The sequence below is a fragment of the Panicum hallii genome, chromosome 9 (genome assembly GCF_002211085.1).
Source record: "Panicum hallii strain FIL2 chromosome 9, PHallii_v3.1, whole genome shotgun sequence".
In the NCBI taxonomy this organism is placed as follows: Eukaryota; Viridiplantae; Streptophyta; class Magnoliopsida; order Poales; family Poaceae; genus Panicum; species Panicum hallii.
The window spans coordinates 4,686,999-4,700,801 of record NC_038050.1 but is presented as its reverse complement, the minus strand read 5'-3'; the positions used below and the strand labels follow the sequence as shown (position 1 = coordinate 4,700,801).

The 13,803-nt window shown below is 47.0% G+C and overlaps 2 protein-coding genes across 2 annotated transcripts; one reads left to right on the top strand and one right to left on the bottom strand.

The window, feature by feature from the left end:
* Positions 1–363: 363 nt before the first annotated feature.
* Positions 364–7,034, bottom strand: LOC112876003 (alpha-1,4 glucan phosphorylase L isozyme, chloroplastic/amyloplastic). Its single transcript, XM_025940026.1, has 15 exons — positions 6,747–7,034; positions 5,708–5,940; positions 5,521–5,622; positions 5,095–5,271; positions 4,670–4,945; positions 3,952–4,223; positions 3,693–3,810; positions 3,141–3,602; positions 2,887–3,039; positions 2,641–2,769; positions 2,225–2,461; positions 1,944–2,020; positions 1,593–1,779; positions 1,266–1,466; positions 364–802 (listed from the first exon to the last, which is right to left on the bottom strand). Exons 1-15 carry the CDS (start codon positions 6,967–6,969, stop codon positions 686–688), a joined length of 2,964 nt encoding a protein of 987 aa, XP_025795811.1. The 5' UTR covers positions 6,970–7,034; the 3' UTR covers positions 364–685.
* Positions 7,035–8,844: 1,810 nt separating this feature from the next.
* On the top strand, positions 8,845–13,803 carry LOC112876734 (cyclic nucleotide-gated ion channel 2). Its single transcript, XM_025940903.1, has 7 exons — positions 8,845–9,203; positions 9,349–10,009; positions 11,591–11,806; positions 11,954–12,279; positions 12,437–12,548; positions 12,631–12,867; positions 13,013–13,803. Exons 1-7 carry the CDS (start codon positions 9,166–9,168, stop codon positions 13,598–13,600), a joined length of 2,178 nt encoding a protein of 725 aa, XP_025796688.1. The 5' UTR covers positions 8,845–9,165; the 3' UTR covers positions 13,601–13,803.

The window sequence follows — 13,803 nt, the reverse complement described above, 5'->3', positions numbered from 1 at the left end:
AAATCTAAAATCGGTCGGTGCCCATAGCTTTCGTGTCGCACCCCTATTCCACATCCTATCTGCTCGAACGTACCACAGATTCATTATTTAAGCGAAGTCAATTCCATCCTTGATCCTATCTAATCACCCCGTATATCCCTTTCTTCTCACCTTAGAGATCGTGATCTCTGCCACGATGAAGAGATCACACTGCATGATCCCACCAATCTGCCTACGAATGGTGGCGAATCTGGCGACGTCACCCCAGCACTCGCGTCGCCTGTACTTTCCCGCCCTTTTCGTTACGAAAAGGCCACTTACACAGTAGAGAAAGAACCCCAACAGGAAGCTAGGCAATGGGCTAACTACACTACACGTCGCCAGATCAGCAGCGAGCCAAATGATGGATGGTCTTCCTGCCCCAGCATTATTAAAGGATATACACGGCAAAACCCAGCTTCAAAGCTAGGCAAGGTACTGACCAACTGACAATAGTATTACAATAGATGAAACTATCATGCATAGCATAGTCCCATCATTTATCTATGCCTCATCTTGCCTTCGTTTGTCTACACAAAAACTGAGGCGAGCAGCGCTTCCTGCTACTGCTAGGGGGCTGAGGCAAATGGCGCGACCAGTTGCTCCTTAATCCTGAGGGCTGCCGGAAATGGGGGCGAAAGCCGCTGATAGCCTGATACCCCCCTCTCTAGGGAAGGGTGACAGGGCTGATATCCCAGATATCCTTGGCATACTCATGAATTGTCCTATCGCTGCTGAACTTGGATGAGCCAGCTGTGTTGAGGATAGACATCTTTGTCCATAGCTGCGGGTAGGAGTATAAATTCATGAGTTGGTGAGTAGAAGGCAATGCCAAAAAGTACGATGAAGAAAGAACCCGACCGCACTTAAATACAATAGTGTAGTTAAATGCTAAACTCTCCAGCCTAAATAATGATGTGAAATGTGCCCAACCTGATGATCTGCTCACTCCAGAAGCCTTACCCAGCAAGAAAAATAATGCAAGAAAATAAACATGACAGAGAAGTGTCTTTCATGTTTTTCAGAAAGAATTCTGTAGAACTCTAATTACACCCATTACTAACATGAGAATTACAACATCTCACTCATTGGAAAGTGTTGTAGTTTGAAATTAATAGAAACCCGTGCTACGATTTTGATTGGTCATGCTATAGTGAAACACTACATATAAACCATCAGAAGGCTAGAAGTTTGCATACTCATCTCACAGAACCAAGAAAATAAACAGCGTTAGCTGGAGAACTTACTTTCTGATCTCGGTAAGCTTCATCAACTTTTTCTTGGCATTCAATATAACTGGGGAAATCCTTACCAACAAGGAAATAATCTGCTCGTCCATAACCTTCATTTCCTTCCAAAGAACCCATCAATTCATCATAGTTGTAAGTCCCAAAGACACCACTGCGGACAAATTCCTTAACCTCTTGAAATCTTGGGTCAGGCACAAACTACAAGTGGAAAAAAGTGGTAAAATTATTAATTTGATTGATGTGCGCTATGTGGACTGCACATAGTTAGATGGAAAGATGTTCACTAGCTTGACAAAAGGATCAGTATACAAACAAGTGCAGTACCTTTCCCTCAGCTCTCTCTTTCCGCAAACCCACAATTTCATGTGCCTCTGCACCAAAAAGGAAAAAGTTTTCCTCTCCAACCTCCTCCCTGATTTCCACATTCGCACCATCTAAAGTACCAATAAGAATGCAGCCGTTCATTGCAAACTTCATGTTGCTGGTCCCACTAGCTTCCATTCCAGCAGTACTGAATGATAATACGAGGTTGAGAAAAGCACATGTTCCATAGAAACAAAAAAACAGTGACAGCATTTCTGATAAACGAAAAGTCACATGAAAACTTCAACCTCAACCAATTTAGGTAAAAGTCCTTTGCGCCTATTTGCAGAATGTTAATGTTTAGATTATTACCTGATGTGCTGGGACAATTCACTGGCAGGAATGAGCGCCTCAGCAACACTAACATTATAATCTGGAACAAATATAACCTGGAAATAAAACAAAAATCTCAGAGGTTTTGACTGTGAACACTATGGTCATTAGTTGTCTGTTTGAAGTAGCGTGGTTAAGCATCCATATGATAGTAGGTGTTACTTTTTGGTAGCAACAAGACAATTAGTCGAAGTCATATGGATATTACCAGAAGATGGAAATTAAATATAGCAAGTGGTATTAAGAAGAGATAAAGTTACCTTCAACAGATCTCCAATGTCTGAATCATGGTTCACAGTAGCTGCAACATCTGTAATAAATTTAACGATCCTTTTTGCCTGTATATATGTTGCAAATGCTTTCCCACCAAATATGCATACCCTTGGAACAAACCTCTTTACTCTTTCTTCTGCACTCATTTCTTTCATCTTCTTGTAGCGGTAGATGATTCCAAGGATATTTAGCAACTGTCGCTTATATTCATGTATCCTTTTCACCTAAGAAATCCAGATGAGAAATCTTAAGTCAACCAACAAATGATATATGTTTCTTTATAAGAATCAGCAAACCTAAAAGGGTCAGGGTTCAGGCTTGAACTAATGACTTGAACCACTACAACCATGAACTTCACCACCAGTCCATATGATAGCCCTGATATTCAGTTACAGAAATATACCTGCACATCAAACATTGCATCTGGACTGACAATGTATCCTGTCTTATCCCTTATAAGAGAGACGACCTTCATCTTGTTAGCCAATTTAGCAGCGCGCCACTCCGAATGCAGATCTTCGTTATCGGCAAACTGTTACAGGATGAACTGCTGTTAGAACAAAATACAGCATATGTAACAAGGAAACTCAGAGCATATTGTAAGTTACTAGCAAATTGAAAAAGGAAATAGATTACTGGATGGAAATACCTTCTTCAGTTCTGCAAGTTTGTCAGTGTTAAGCACCCAGTCATCAGACCCAATCCACTTTGAAATTATTGTACTTAATTCAGGATTACAAAACCGGATCCAACGCCTGGGAGTCACTCCATTTGTTTTATTCTGGAATTTGGTTGGCCACATCTGCCAAATAAACACCAAAAGAAGAGCATATGAGGAATGTCATGTGTCCAAAATGATCATAAGAACATGGAGAGACAATATTCAAATCCTCGTTTTGATACCTCATAAAAGCTGTTGAACACATCCTGTTTCACAATTTCACTGTGAATTTCGGCTACACCATTTACTGAATGTCCACCAACGACACAGAGGTTTGCCATTCGGACAACTCTTGGTAACTTAGGATCAGAATTTACAAATGGATCTAACCCGTCCTCAGAATCTTCTTCTTCTGCTTCAACTTCTTCAGATTCAACCTTTTCCTCCTCTGTCTCAGATAGAACTTCTGCCTCCTCTTCTTCCAACTTGGTTTTCTCCTCAACCTCAGCAATAGTCTCCAAAGATTTAACAAGTAATTTCTTATTTGATTTAGTAGGAGATTTCTTTTTTTCTTTAGGTTTAACAAATAGTTGGGCAATAGAAGCTGGAAGGTCAACATTATCCAGAATCCTCATTTCTTTCAGCTTCTTTTTTAATAGCGCAGTATCTGTGGTTCCATACTTCGAAACTATGTTGTTCATCAGCTGTTACAATCAAAGATAGAGAAAAGGAATTGTAAGTCAACTTAAAAAGCAAGAAATAATTTGCATAAGCATTTTCTGCACATCTAATACCTCCTCATCAATTTTTTCTATGATCTCAACATGTCGAGGTAGAAGTTTTTGCATTATGTCCAAGCTCCATTTCTCTAGAGCTTCAGGAAGCACTGTATGGTTAGTGTATGCCACGGTTCTGGAAATGATTAGGAAATCAGCACCGATTGAAGATAAATGAGGGAATTAAATAAGTTAATTAGAACAGGAAGATCATGGTGTAATTTGTATTTAGATCTTAATTAAATCTCAAGATCAGATTATTAGGCAATGCAGATACCTTTCAGTAATCCTCCATGCCTCATCCCAGCTTAATCCCTTAAAATCAATCAGTATTCTCATTAACTCAGGAATGCATAATGTTGGATGAGTGTCATTCATCTGCACTGCAACCTTGGAGGGGAAGTCCTCCCAGTTGAGAGAATCACCAGCTCTACCCTCAAAACGAGCAATAATATCCTGTAGTGAGGCTGAACATAATGTATACTGCTGCTTCAAGCGGAGAACTTTCCCCTCTGGTGATTCGTCACCTGGATACAATACGTGGCAAATCTGGCATGACAAGAAAACATGTAAATCAGACATAATTTACATATAACGACTCCTTCCAAGCTCACATAAAGCCATGACTTGTACAATAGCACAACATAACACTAAACAATAACGAAAAATATAACAAAACAGTATCAAAGATGCAAGGACAAACTCAAACATAAACACAAAACACACATGCTATCAAGTATGGGAATCAAGAACCAAATGTTATCATCTACTTTGTATTTATGCAGATGAGCAATACCAATAGATGAACACTATATGATTTAGTTACAACAGAAGGTGGCATCAAGAAGAGCAAGATGTAAAAGAAATGAAATGAGATGCTAGACAATTTGTAAAGCCAAATTAAGAGGATACAGACGCAATTGGACACTTTAAGCCTTCAAAAATTAGTTTGCTGAGAATTAATTACTCCAAAGGAAATTTTATACAAATTACACCTTTTCAGCATTTAGATGAGCTTCATAGGCCTTTGTATGATCTCCAGCATTGAAAGCTCCCAAGTCGAAATCTTGTGCTGGTACCGTTGTCGACCAAAGACGTAGATTATTAGTAATTCTAGTCTTGTAGCCAGGGATAGGGACATCATAAGCCACAGCCTTGATATTTTCTCCTCCAATCCAGTGCTTCCTACCATCAGTGCCTTCGACCACTTTACCATAGAATTTCACAGGATAGGAGAGGTCGTTTCTTACTATCTCCCATGGATATCCCATCTGGAAAATATAATGTGCAGTCATGATTGGCATAAGAAGCTAACAGGCAGATCTATAAATAGTTACTCATCTTGAATTTTTAACCAATATACCGACATAATCAACCTCTGGAGATCAAGTTGTACAAAGATAAGAAGTCATATCGGTACCTCTAGCCAATTCTCAGCAACCTCCTCTTGACCATCCTTTGTTATGAGCTGCTTAAAGAGGCCATATTTATAGCGGAGTCCATATCCCCATGCTGGATAATTTAATGTTGCCAAAGAATCCAAAAAACAAGAAGCCAGGCGGCCCAAACCACCATTGCCAAGGGCAGCATCTGGTTCCTGTTTCGCAGCAAATACAACATATCCAAAACTTAAGAAAACGCAGAGCATTTTAGCATCAAATAAAGTTTTGTTCAAAAAATTTTTATAGACTGACTTGTTGTAGAAGCTACAAGAAGAACAGTTGAACACAAGCCACATTATAAAAAATGGGAACCAATCATAAACGTGTTGGGGGTATTTGGCATAGTGAAAGTGCATGGCAATGTTTCGATACAGACTGAAGCAAGTCTCTTAAACAAACCTTACCTGGCTAGCAACATCCTCTAGGTTATGTCCAAGTTGTTTTAATGCTTCTGCATATTCACCAGTTAGCTCTAGATTGCCAATAGCATTTGTGAGAGCTCTTCCCTGCATGCATTATACAAATAACCAACTAACATCAGGATGCAGTTAGCAAAAGACAAATAATGAGGTAGGAAGAAGGTTGCGGCACCTGTAAAAACTCCATGGACAGGTAATATGCTTGCTTTACGTTCATTTTGTTGTAATAATTATATGTTGCATTCCAGTTTATCAGAAGTGCATCAAAGACACTTTTAGCAGTTGCATGGTAAGCATTCAGGGGCGAAAAGTGCTCTGGAGCGAACAAGGGTTTGAACTCTGCATGGTGCTTAATGTTTGATGCAATGGCACATGAGTCCATGGAATTTAGCACACTTGGAAGCCCTGTATTGCAAGACCATAATTTTAGAACCTTAAAATTCATCCTACATGGTATGAAATTTACATGTCCAATTGAAAGAAAATCACCCAAGTATTGCACTTTGTGAAAATTATTGCACTGTAACCTGCATATGGCACATATATAACCCATCACCTGCAACAAATATATGTATAATCGAAATTCAAGGGCAAAGTGTGCTAGTTTTATTTGCAGCCACATCAGCTAGTTATATCTACAGAGTCTCACAAAATATTCTGCCTCAGCTGATTGATCATTTTTCTTTTATTGTCTGATTCACTGATCCTGGAATCTGACCAGTGTCTCAAATACCTTCAGAAGAAACGAAAAGCCTAAATATGTGTACAACTCTGCTAGTTAAGATAGGTTGATGTATACTGGATTATCGCACAAACAAACTAGAGCTTGATCTCAACCCACCACCCAGAAATTACCTGAACTTGCAACGTTGTTCGACTGTTAGGTACAGGACCGTCAGAACAGCCCCAGTTTTACTGAATTCCGCGAAGACATTTTGAAGTTTATTCGCAAATTTGGCGAACGTCTAGAATACGAACTGCAACTAATCTAGCAATGCTCGCGCACAGAACCACCACTAACCCAGACAAACCACCCGCATCAGCAATTCACCACGGTTGTAAAACACACGGAAGGCCAGCGCACGCACCCGCGCTGCGCAAGGATCACACACCCTTATCGCAACTCGCAGCAATCCACATCAATTCGAACCGCATTGCCACCCAACCGTCAACGAATAAGTAGGAGCCAGCAGGGGGACGCAGCCACGCACCTTCCTCGGGCGACACGGGCCCCTGCACGTCCCGATCGCTCGCCACGCTTCGCGCCGCGACCACCCGCCGCTGCGTCCGCCCTCGGCCGCGCCCCGCCGCGACCCCACCGCCCGCGAGGAGGCCAACGCCCCCGCCCCCGCCCCCGCCCCCAGCGGCGGAGGCGGAGGCGAGCGGGCGGAAGGCGGTGGCGAGCTGCAGCGGAGGCGAGGCGTTCGTCGCCATTGCTGCGCGCGTGCAGTGGAGCGCTGCGCGATGCGGGCGATGCGATGAGTGATGACTAGTTCGAGAGGCGGAGGAAAATCGAGGGGGAGCTTAAAATATCCCCCTCCATTTCCGTTGCCGTGCCGTGCCACTGCAGGTGTTCGTGAAGTGTCCGTGGCTCCGTGCGACGGTGCGGGTACTGCACGTGTTGTGCCACTGGTGTGTGGCCCCACGTCAGTGCCCGGTGCCCCGGTGGGGGGCGCGTGGTTCATGTGCCGTTGGGTGGGTTTGTATCCTTGTGCGCCCATTTCGACGGCTGAGAAGAATCGTCCTCTTTTTCTGAAGCCATTTGTCCTATTTTTCGACGGCTGGAAATGACTCCCTTTTTCGTGGGAGTTTCTTCTCATAAAGCATTTGTTTGGTTTTTGAAAGCACCTTTTTTATTTGTTTTTTTCCATTTCAAAGATCCTTTTGGAGAGTATTTGTCTTTTTCACTATTGTGTTGTTTTTCTGGACAAGTAAGTGTTGGTGCTGTATGAGTGTATGGTGATGCAGGCAATGGAAGCTAGTAGTTTGTGCAAGCCAAAAGGAAAAAAAGGTAAACAAAAAAAAAGGAGCTGAGACAAACTATTGTTCAGTTTGTTGCAGGTTTTGTATTCCCTACCGCTGCCTTGAGACTCGGTGAACCTATTTGAGTGATGGACACTGCACTGCACACTCAGCAGAAGCAGCACGCAGCACGCTGCCTGAGGGCGCCTTGGGAACGGCTCCACCCAGAGGGACTTCAGCTCCGTGCTACAGCAACAGTACTGTGTGGGACTATACTACACTGTAGCGTGGAGCTAAAACAAATATCGATGTGCTACAACCAACTGAAAAGGTGGCTCCCCAGCTCCGCGCTGCAGTATGAACACTAGGCGCGGAGCTGAAGCGGTAGGGAGCGGATGAGCCCTAGGTGTATGCAGGGGCGGAGCTTTGTGGTGGTGTAGAGCTGGCCGACCTCGATGATTTTCGCGAAATCCTTTATACCTAATAATTTCTCCCCATGTTAGATCCGGTTAAACTTGATAAGAATCTGACTGACCCTGATGACATTATATTCTGACTTCGCCCCGGAGTGTATGTCTGATACTCTCGTTTCATCGACGAGAGGGACAACCTTATGAGGCGAGGCCCCCCTCGCTGCCTCGCATGATTCATTCCATGAACTGATGAACATGCTGCCAAGAACATGCTGACAACGTTGTCCGCATGTATCTGCCGGCGTGAGGCCTGTTTGTGGAATGGAAGCTTTCGCCACTGATCGCCATCTGAGGCCCGGCCTGGCTCCCCAGCTGACCCCACCGGCGGCCCAGACTAGTACGCATCACCGAGCATGCGTATTCAACAGCACAGGCCCAGGCCCGCATGCACCTGCACGGGCCGTACCCTCCCTCATTTTTTTTCGCTCGCATGAACCCAGCCCACGCACCGCGGGCACACGCACACGCCCCCCTTCACGCCACACAACAAGTTCAACACGTCAACTCCACAAGGTTCCAACTCCCAGCCGCACACGACGCGAGGTGTCACGCTCGCCGCCTCATCCCTGCCGCGCGCGCGACCAAAAAGATGCGTCTGGTACTCGGTAGCCGCCGCGCCGCCGCCGTCGTACGGGCCCCGAGCGCCGCTAGTGCACTCCCGCCGCACAGGACCGGGACGCGGATGCCCCGCGTAACATCGCGAGGGCAAGGGCCCGTCGCCAGTTCCAGGTTCTAGACATGAATGCTGTTTCATGATTGGAAAGCCACAATATTATCATGAACCTTTGGTATGATTATTGTACGTGGTTGCGAGAAACGAGGCAGCAGCGCCAGGTCCGGGTACGAAATCGGGTCATCGAAACTCGTAGCACGATCGATGATTCGTTTGTTTGGTGATGTGCCCCACTGGTCGCTCTCGTCGATCCGGTAGGTGCACCGGGGAGGCTCCGCACCGGCGCGCAAGGACGGCGCACGCACGCGCCACGTCGGCGCGTGCTTGGGCACCCGCACACTTGTACACTTGCACCCTCCTCTTTACTTGCTCTGCTCATCCCACGCCCAGCGCCAGCAGCCTAGCGCGCGCTCCTCCGCTCGGCGCTCGCTGGACTGGACTGGTGCCGCGCGCCTCCGCCTACCTCGCGCCGGCGAGGAAGGGTCCTCCGTTCATGGTTCCCGGCGCCGCGGCTGGGACGACATGCCGCCGCTCGCGTTCCTCCGCTCCCTCCCCGCGAGGTCCGTGCTCGATCCCCCTCGGCTTCATTTTGATGAAATTGAGTTCTTCGAGTTTGCGGCAATGGCTTCGATCGCCTTGGACTTGGGGGTGTTTGTGTTTGTTTCCGCTCCTGAGTTTTGTTTGTTTTCTTGGCAACAAAACAAGGCTGCTCGAGCGGGTGTGCGACGGGGTCAGGGGGAGCCCGGGCGCGGTGCGGGACGAGGAGTCCGGGGGCAGCGGCCGGTCGTCGGTGTCGGCGGGCCACCCGGCGGGGGAGTGCTACGCGTGCACGCAGCCCGGGGTGCCGGCGTTCCACTCCACGACCTGCGACCAGGTGCACGAGCCGGGCTGGGACGCCGACGCGGGGTCCTCGCTAGTGCCGGTCCAGGCGCAGCAGGCCACGCCAGCGGCGCCGGTGTCGGCGGCGCAGCACGCGGGCGCCGCGGCGCGGTGGCTGTTCGGGCCCGTGCTGGACCCGCGGAGCAAGCGCGTGCGGCGCTGGAACCGGTGGATCCTGCTGGGCCGGGCCGCCGCGCTGGCGGTGGACCCGCTCTTCTTCTACGCGCTCTCCATCGGCCGCGCCGGCCAGCCCTGCCTCTACATGGACGCCGGCCTCGCCGCCGCGGTCACCGCGCTCCGGACCTGCGCCGACGCCGCGCACCTCGCGCACGTCCTGCTCCAGTTCCGCCTCGCCTACGTCTCCCGCGAGTCCCTCGTCGTCGGCTGCGGCAAGCTCGTCTGGGACGCCCGCGCCATCGCCGCGCACTACGCCCGCTCCGCCAAGGGCCTCTGGTTCGACCTCTTCGTCATCCTCCCCATCCCGCAGGTCAGCTGCTGGCATCCATGATCCCCCTCCCCCTCCCTGAACTCGATCTACCATTTTTCACCATGAAAAAAAACCGGAACAAAGATTCCAAGCATATGATCCAACGCTGTAGCGGTTTAGGCGAGGGCCTGAGGGATCAAACGCCCTCAAATTATGGACATGTCTCGTGTCCGCTTCTGAGACAGCGCACAACGCCCTTGGATCCCTGTCGAAATGGCAGAAGTAGGACACAAGCGAGTACATTGCAGGTACAACAGTGCCCAGTAGCAAGCTGATGTGTAAGAATGTGCAACTCTGGCATTGGCAGTCATGTGTGTGGTGGCAGGGGGGGGGGGGTGCAGTTTTCTTGAAAGATCATGACCCCCACGGTGATTGCTGGGAGGATGGAGAATTCAGGTCGGAGGTTAGCCGCAGAATGATAGAGTTTGATGCGATTACGGAACTTCTAGTACGGATCGATAATGGCGTAACGACAATGATTGATAGTGTTTGAATATGACCATGGATGCAATCACGCGATGTTGGGAAAAAGGACAGTATCGTGTTGGTATTTGAAAATGACCGTGGCTACAACTTACAATGAGGTAACCAGCAGTGATGGAAGAAAACTGGATAGAAAACGGTAGTTCAGTGACGCCTATCAGTATGGTGCTGATGGTAGCGCGACCTTGTGGCTTGTTTACAGTTTTCTATGCCCACAAGCCAACCAGATTGCAATGCCACAAGCTTTACAAGTGTAAAATTGTGGTTTGTTCTGCAGCATAAAAGGATATTCCAATTTCACATCTGTCACTGCTTGAGACTTCAGAGCAAACCTGGTGTTGTGGCTACACTCCCAGATTTTTTTTTCTTATCTATTTTTATCAGTCTTTGTCATCCAGATAATCTTGTAATTTCTAAGTGAGGCCTAGTTTTTGTCGCATAATATTTGGAACATATTCCTTTTGTTTCACATGATTGCACCTGTCAATTTCACGTGGGGGCATGGCTTCATGGTGTACGTGGAGCCGTGCTTATTTGGACCAGTCATGGATGGAATACGCTATTTCTATCCTTTCCAAATCAATCGATGGATTATTGAGGCAGTTGTTTATCATAAAAAAATAGTTCAAATTATTTTGTTCGCGTAACTGATTGATCTACAGTTGACATACCTAGTTGTATAGTGCTCAGTCATACCCACATGTTCTTTTTGTTATAGAATGGTTTTTAACACCCTTCCTTTCTCTACGTTTACTTGGTTTTTTGTACTTTAAGGGAGCCATCTCAGATTGTCTAAGATAATATTTCGAATAATGTACTGTCAGAAAACTTGCTAATAGACAGACACTGGTTGAACAACACCTTTCTGAGAAAAGTTAGGATATTCGACAGAAGCGTTTACAGTATATTCAGGGGCTTTTGTTATCAGAAAAAGTCAACAATTTACAAGAAGGATCTCAAAGGCAGAATTTAGCATTTTTTTCTGTTTCTTTTTTTTCTTTATGTTCCTGAAGTTCGTTTCTATAGAGATTGAGCTGTGTTTTCTGTTAATTTGCAAGTTCTGTTTTGCTCAACAAGGTGGTCCATCAAATTATGCAGGTCATTTTCTGGCTGGTTATACCAAAGTTAATAAGGGAAGAGCAAGTTAAACTTATCATGACAATATTGCTGCTCATGTTCATATTTCAATTCCTCCCCAAGGTGTACCACAGTATTCATATCATGAGGAAAATGCAGAAGGTGACTGGTTACATCTTTGGAACAATATGGTGGGGATTTGGTCTAAATCTATTTGCCTATTTCATTGCGTCTCATGTGAGTATTCCCTTCCTATGTAATTAATTGGAAAGTATAGAATATATTGTTGATGTGGAATTCTTATAAAATTGGTAGTAGACTTAAGACTAATGCATACTGAATTATCTGAACAATGTTTATTCACAAACGTTCCGCCATATCCAGATCGCAGGTGGTTGTTGGTACGTTCTTGCAATTCAGCGTATTGCTTCCTGCCTTCAGGAGGAATGCAAGAAAAAAAACAGTTGCGATCTAATATCGCTCGCTTGTTCAAAGGAGATATGTTTTCGTTCTTCTTGGTCATCAAATATTAATGGATTCGCATGTGACACAAACGTGACCTCCTCTGGTCAACAAAACTTGTCTACCTGTCTAAGTGGAAATGGGTCCTTTGCTTATGGAATCTATTTGGGGGCTCTTCCTGTTATATCAAGCAATTCGCTTGCTGTCAAAATACTCTACCCTATATTTTGGGGGCTCATGACTCTCAGGTAATCAGTTTGAGAGATTTAGGTTCACTTGCCTCCAACACTGAGGCTGTTCTCGCTACAAAAATAATTATCTTAATAATCTGCTATATATTCAAAACCTTCTTTCTTTCTTTATTATATTCGTAAAACTTGTACAATTCCTTGAATTGCTTGGCAGTACTTTTGGTAACGATCTGGCCCCTACGAGCAATGGTCTCGAGGTGATATTCAGCATAATTAATGTCCTCAGTGGCTTGATGCTCTTCACACTGCTGATTGGAAACATACAGGTAAAAACAGTTTTTTCATGTTTGGTCCTTCTGTATGATCGTGTCACACCACTTCGCTGAGTAGAACCGACTGAATCTGCAGGTATTTCTACATGCCGTCCTGGCAAGGAAGCGGAAGATGCAGCTGCGTTTCCGGGACATGGAATGGTGGATGAGACGGAGGCAGCTGCCGTCCCGCCTGAGGCAGAGGGTCCGCAAGTACGAGCGCGAGCGCTGGGCGGCCGTCACGGGAGACGAGGAGATGGAGATGATCAAGGACCTGCCTGAAGGACTCAGGCGAGACATCAAGCGCTACCTCTGCCTGGAGCTGGTTAAGCAGGTAGTTCGGCCTCTGACTCTCTGATAAGCTTTTGGTCAGTAAACTTCCTGTGATTCTTCCTGACTTTTTATATTTGATTGGAAATGTGCAGTTTTCTTTGCCTGAATGCCTGATGAAATTGTTGCAAAAAAAAAATCCTTGTCAGGTTCCGCTGTTCCATGGCATGGACGACCTGATCCTGGACAACATCTGCGACCGGCTGCGGCCGCTGGTGTTCTCCAGCGGCGAGAAGGTGATCCGCGAGGGCGACCCGGTGCAGCGCATGGTGTTCATCCTGCAAGGCAAGCTCCGGAGCACGCAGCCGCTGACCAAGGGCGTGGTGGCGACGTGCATCCTGGGCGCGGGCAACTTCCTGGGCGACGAGCTGCTGTCGTGGTGCCTGCGCCGCCCCTTCGTGGACCGGCTCCCGGCCTCGTCGGCGACGTTCGAGTGCGTCGAGGCCGCGCAGGCGTTCTGCCTCGACGCGCCGGACCTGCGCTTCATCACCGAGCACTTCCGGTACAAGTTCGCCAACGAGAAGCTCAAGCACACGGCGCGGTACTACTCGTCCAACTGGCGGACGTGGGCCGCCGTCAACATCCAGCTCGCGTGGCGCCGGTACAGGGCCAGGAAGGTGGACGCGACCGCGGTGGTGGCGCCGCCGCCGGCCGCCGGTCCCGACGACGGGGACCGGCGGCTCAGGCACTACGCGGCCATGTTCATGTCGCTCCGGCCGCACGATCACCTCGAGTAAGCAGGAGGGAGGGAGGGAGGGACCATCCTAATTCCTATTCCTAGCTGTGCCGGGCGCGTCATGGCTGTCCTGTACTGTACACTGTACTATACCGCTGTCAGCCTGTCATCCCCTGGTAAGTTAATCAGCGATTCGGGTTCGTCATTTAAAGAAGATCAATAATGGATAAATGATTTCTTAGTTCGTTCCCCGTCAAAAAAAAA

Excerpts from the sequence above, each read along its gene's own strand:
- LOC112876003 (XM_025940026.1), bottom strand. The coding sequence starts at position 6,969 with ATGGCGACGAACGCCTCGCCTCCGCTGCAGCTCGCCACCGCCTTCCGC. Across the intron at positions 1,780-1,943 it reads GAATTGTCCCAGCACATCAG|TACTGCTGGAATGGAAGCTA; the intron begins GTAATAATCTAA and ends ATTATCATTCAG. Across the intron at positions 1,467-1,592 it reads AAGAGAGAGCTGAGGGAAAG|TTTGTGCCTGACCCAAGATT; the intron begins GTACTGCACTTG and ends TTCCACTTGTAG.
- LOC112876734 (XM_025940903.1), top strand. The coding sequence starts at position 9,166 with ATGCCGCCGCTCGCGTTCCTCCGCTCCCTCCCCGCGAG. Across the intron at positions 12,549-12,630 it reads TGCTGATTGGAAACATACAG|GTATTTCTACATGCCGTCCT; the intron begins GTAAAAACAGTT and ends CTGAATCTGCAG. Across the intron at positions 12,868-13,012 it reads GCCTGGAGCTGGTTAAGCAG|GTTCCGCTGTTCCATGGCAT; the intron begins GTAGTTCGGCCT and ends AATCCTTGTCAG.